The sequence below is a fragment of the Lytechinus pictus genome, chromosome 3, assembly GCF_037042905.1.
Source record: "Lytechinus pictus isolate F3 Inbred chromosome 3, Lp3.0, whole genome shotgun sequence".
Taxonomy (NCBI): Eukaryota; Metazoa; Echinodermata; class Echinoidea; order Temnopleuroida; family Toxopneustidae; genus Lytechinus; species Lytechinus pictus.
The window spans coordinates 58618308-58624232 of NC_087247.1; the positions used below are offsets into that span (position 1 = coordinate 58618308).

The 5925-nt window shown below is 31.9% G+C and overlaps 1 protein-coding gene across 1 annotated transcript; it reads right to left on the reverse strand.

The window, feature by feature from the left end:
* Positions 1–1172: 1172 nt before the first annotated feature.
* On the reverse strand, positions 1173–5495 carry LOC129256189 (metalloproteinase inhibitor 3-like). Its single transcript, XM_054894451.2, has 4 exons — positions 5048–5495; positions 3811–4032; positions 3227–3351; positions 1173–2680 (listed from the first exon to the last, which is right to left on the reverse strand). Exons 1-4 carry the CDS (start codon positions 5178–5180, stop codon positions 2411–2413), a joined length of 750 nt encoding a protein of 249 aa, XP_054750426.2. The 5' UTR covers positions 5181–5495; the 3' UTR covers positions 1173–2410.
* Between the last annotated feature and the right edge of the window lie 430 nt (positions 5496–5925).

Below are 5925 nucleotides of genomic sequence, written 5' to 3' on the forward strand. Positions count from 1 at the left end.
TTTTTCAAAATTATTCAATTCAGCTGAAAAATGGACCTGGTAGATAATTCTTGCTCATTTCCCCTCTCATTTACATGCTCTTCATCACTCCACTATACTATCCATTATGTTGTTTAATTTGGTGTAATTTAATTATGTTTTCAGGAAATGTAAATGTTCTATGTTTTTTAGTGGAAGAAGATTTATGTAATACAGCTATCTCATGTAAATATTTGTCGATTATGGGAAAACATGAAATCAGACATTCATGGAATGGATTAAAATGTTTTCTTTACAGAGCATTATTTGTCAGCTTACCTGTCATACTGTATGGATAAGGATGTTGGGGTCACAGACAGACAACCAATAATTTCATTTTTTTTAATTCATAATTATTCCATTATTTTTTGTTGTGTCTTTCTATCACCCCTTTTTTCCATTTTGTCCATATCTCGCTCATGCTTGCTTCTCTGCTTTCTAATTTCCAATATCCTGTTCTACATATCTGTCTCTTCCCTATCAATTTTCTTTATCTCTCATTCCCTCTCTCCAACACTTCTATTATGCATCTTTGTCCATCTCATTCTCTTTTCTCTTTTTATCACTCAAATTCTCTTTCTCTTTCTCTCTTTTCATTTTCTCTCAAACTCACTTTCACAATCTTCCCCATCTTTTGTGCAAAGGGGAGGCTAACCCTTATGATTAGTTAATTTTAACATGGAACTACTATAGGTCCATGCTTTTTATTAAAGTAGAAACAATTGAAGAAAAAATATTGGGAGAAAGTTTGATGCAAACCTATCAATAAATAAGAAATTTAAGATTGTGTCATGTTCAAGCAGCTCCCACATGTATCATTATATGAATTCCTCAAATTTAATTTATTAAATGGAACATGATGAATATGTATATTTTAATGATGTATGTGAGATAAACCTTGCACAAATAGAATCACTTTCAATATTTTGAGAAAATTACATTTTGGGAAATTTATATCACACAACATATGGTAGTGCTGCTTGTCTGAGATGTCACAAAAAATCAAAATTTAAAAATGTTATGAGTCTATTATTTTTTGATTGATTTTCATCAAACCTTCACCAATATTTTTGGTCAATTTTTTTATTCTATCAAAACCTATCATTACTTGTAATTAACTACTATAAATGACATAGAACAGAGAAACATTTAACTGGGTTGTAATCACATGAACAATAAAATTTAATTATGAAGTTATCACATATAGTAATTTTTCTGCTTCTGAGACTCTGGAGATAATGTACTGCTAGGTGTAATTTTCTATACTTTCAACATTTAACACAGCAGTTACACCAGAGATGGCGCTATTGCTATTTTTCAACCAGAACCCTTAATTACAAATTGCACAAATTTACAGCTTGTCAATTGCTTTGTAAGGCATGGAATGGACAAAATAATCATGACCATCTATGACTAAGATGACCGTTTATTGGAATATAGGGCTCTTATCAATAATTGGATTAAAAAATCTTCAGTCATGCTTGGGTTGTTTCTTGTTTGGTTTTGAGTTAAATATGTTTTAACCAAGCTTCTGAAATGGATTTATTTATGAATAAACAAATGTTTTGGATTCTTCTTATTTATCATATACCATTTACCACAAAACATTCTGATCTAGTATTTGAATTGGTCTAACATTTAATGATACTACGTATTTACTGGATTAAAAATGTTGAAAGTTAACTTTTTAAAAGTTTAAAGTCTTTGAAATTACATTTCTTTTTTATCAATTTTTTTTTCTCTGTCTATTTTGGTTATCAAGTTTCTTTTTTATGTTTTCTTGTTTTAAGCTTCAATAGCATATTGATGTCTCTTTGACTAGAGTGCTAAATGAATAAGCTTTTGTGTACTAACATACTTTAGAAATATATTAACTATATACATTTACATTTTATCCTTGCAATAAATATAAGGCAAGATATGTCATAATTTCTGAGCCTGACAAGCTCTGACTTCAATTCATATTTCAATGTTTTTCAAGGAAAATATATATGTAAAAGAAACAACAAAACAAAATATCTGTGCATCTTTTAAATAAACATAAACAACTAAAACATATCCAAAAAATCAACCTCTGTGTTTGTGTTTAGAGTGCTTTACACACTTGTTGACTAAGGAGAACAACAGAATTCCAGACTACTCATTGCCTGTGTTCCTTCATTCCTATCAATTCTACACTGGCATTTCCAGGTTCCCATTGGCAATGGATCCCATTGTCCATAATGAGAGAATCAACACTCTTTGTCTGCGGCCCATTGCCTGCTGAATTATGTACGTTCTCATAGACTTTGTACAGGTACTACCTAGTTCCAGTAGGCAACGGCTTAACCCCTGTTACAGATGTCAGTTCGGTAGTTTAGGTGTCCTGTTTAGCCTCCACACCATGTTGATCTTAAGTCATGACATCATCATCCATGATAGGGAAACTTACACTCTGCATAGTCTCAACTCCTTGGTAGTAAGGTTTGTTTCTATTGATGCAGTCTTGGTAGTCATTACCACGATGATACCATTGACACCCCTCTCCTTGCTGAGTGATACAGGTGGCATAAAGGGCTTGGCAATCCTCTACACCATCTACCATACTAGGGGAAGGATCATAGATACATCCACCTGATGATCCTTCACCGGTCTGTCTCCATCTACCTGTCGTAGACTGGATCTGGTGGAAATATGTAAGATGAAAATAAAGGTTAAAGCATTTGTAATATGGTATTATGAAAGTGGTGTATTGAATGTATTATGCAGTGGTGCCCAAATATTCTAAGTGTCACTGAATGCAAGAACAAATAAATTAAAATAAGTGTAGGATGCATTTCCAATATAGCAATAGCATTTTAGTGCAAAGTTACCATTCTAATAACACTTTCACAGATGACATCTCCATATTCTCCATGATTATCCTGAGAAGGTTTTCTATTTCCCATTCTCTTTTCCTTAATTCCTTTTCATATGCGTTATATTTTCACCGTCAGTAACGCAATAAAATGCATTTATTTGAATATAGAGGATTTGTCATCCTTGTATTCGTTTGCATGTGAAATATAAGTTATTTGACAATGGTTTTGTATGTATAAACTGTTGCATGTGGAGGAAAAGTAGACCATATCAAGATCAGAATTTTCTAAATACATTAAATAATAAATTCTTTGTTTTATATTTATTACAACAAAAACTTTTCCTGTTGAAAAGAATATGGCATACTTACTGTGCATTGAGAGCAGTATGCATTGTAGAAATGTTTTATTCCTTTCTTCTGGTGTTGTGTTACATCTCTCCATTCCTCAATCCAATCACATGAACTAATGTGAAGTTCACCATCAACAATACTACCTAAAACATAATCAATAAAATATGTATAGTTTTTAACTTTTTGAGAAAGAAATGCATAACAGGAACTGTGGCTTAATTGATATTAAATGGTTGATTTCATATGCTTACAAATCCCTTTGTTTATAATCATAATGATTCTTAAGCATGAGAGTAAAAACAGTGAAGTTTCCTTTGTAATATTATTCCATGAGTGCTGCTACTATTAAGTGGAATTGAATTTTTAGGTCAGGAAAATGATTTCTACCCGATTTAACATGACTTGTAATATAAATATAATTCATTATTACTGTGTTTTTATGTTTTCATTTGTGTGATCAAATTTGAATTTACCAGCTAAAAGGCTGGTAAAGATCTTTTTTTATATTTGATTCTGTTGGCTGGTAAAGATCTCAGTATCTGAAGAAAAAAAATTTGACTGTCCACAAACAATAATGAAAATATATATGTATATTTTCTTACCTGTTATAAGATACTTTGATCCTATTTTGAGTGACTTTGGACCACAAAGGCTATCTCCTGGTGATGTTAAGATTGACAGTGGAAACCTTGATGCACTTTTCCTCAGATTTTCAGTCTCCTTGAAGATCTTATCCACATTGACAACATACTCAAATTGACCAAAGCGCCCTCTCAGTTGAATATCATCTATTGGGTTCTTTTCCAATACATGTCCTGTTAACACTGTTCAAATAGAGAAAATTTGATGTCATTTGTAGTTTTGAGAATGATAATTACCTCTTGAACTAAATATAAAGTATAGGAATCTTTTTAAAAGACGAGTCCACCCCAACAAAAAGTTGATTGGAATAAAAACCCAACAAGCATAACACTAAAAATTTCATCAAATCGGTAAGAAAGTTATGCCATTTTAAAGTTTTGCTTAACTTCACAAAACAGTTATATGCACATCCTGGTCGGTGTGCAAATGAGGAGACTGATGACGTCATCCACTCACTATTTCTTTTGTATTTTATTATGTAAAATATGAAATACTCAAATTTTTCCCTCATTGTCAAGTGAAACAACGATTAATTCCTCCCTGAACATGTGGAATTAGCATTGTTTATTACTTTATGGTTCAGTCAAGTTGGTCCTTATTGTTAAATCTGTAAAAAATGAAATATTGTATAATTCAAACAATAAAAACAAAAGATATAGTGAGTGAGGGACATTGACTGTCTCGTTTGCTTGTCAATGAGTTGTGCATATCACTATTTTGTAAAAAATAGCAGAACTTTAAAATGTAATAACTTTCTTATTTCGCATCCAATTTTGATGAATTTTTCAGCTTTATGCTAGTTTGAGTTTTCTCTATTTATTCAAATCATCATTTTTCTGGGGTGGACTTGACCTGTAAGAAATTTTTTTTAAAGATGAAAAAGTGAAGCCCTATGTTTGAAAATGAGATGAATTAAAAAAAGTCTCAATGTACTGACACAGTATAGTGTTGGGAAACCTTGCAGGTAGTTTCACAGTTGATGTGCATGAAAGAAAAGTGAAATTTTTTACTTTTAGCCTGATTGAATGAGACCTTTCAATTTACTTAAAAGAATATCTAAAACAAGTAAACAAATACTTCTTCAAACAAATTTTGAAAGTGTTCAGCTTTTCCATGTGCTGACTTTCAATTTTCAATATTTAAGTCAGTCAAATGAAAAAATAGTCAAAATTATACATAATCAAGATTTACTCTTACCAAAGTTTGCTTTGCAGTATCTTTGCTGAGGATGAGAAGGTTGACACATACAGGCACAAAGAGAGTGAACCATGGTAACTAATATACAACATCTCATTATAATAGCTGAGGGAGATTCCAGAAAAGATGCCATCTTGAAATCAATTTCAGGTTATAATTTTCAAATTTTACTTTCAGCTGTAAAATTATCTTCTGCTTGGAGTCTGTAATTGTCCAAGTTGGCCCTTAGTGTTGATCGCTCGGTGACTTAGCAGCTAACTGACTGATTTGGGTGACAGGATAGATTTTTAAGCAGTTCTTGAAAAATCTGACTGGTTAATGTTTAACTTGTGGATGTAGTATCAATTGGCTGTTCCATTCATAGAGTTATATCCCCTCCCTCATTGATTATGTAAGCTGTGTTGACACTTGCATTTCAATTTGAGTCAATGCACTTCTGCTTGGGTAAGCAGTATTAAGTTTGAAATAAGTAAGGATGTCACTTCAGAAAGATTTAGTTGAGGGAGTAAGAGAGAACAGCAGATATAATTATGACGTCAAACTTTCTGTCAGAACTCTGAGCTGGCAATCTTTTTCCAAGAATGAAGGAACGTCTATTTTTTTCTACTACTTCTTTCTTTTGTTGTAAAGAACTAAATTATGTGATTCACATATGTTTTTGCCATTCAAAGGCCACCTACTTTCTCTTACTGTGACAAATTGTTTCAAAATGCCATTCCAGTAGACTGGCTTCAAATCATGATCTATATATCACCTTTGCCAAAATTTCTTATATTCTGTGAAATGATAGTTCACATGACTTTAAGGGGTTCACTATCCTTTCAATATAGGGACTACTTAAATTCAATTATTACTCTTTTATTTTCAGAGACAGAAAC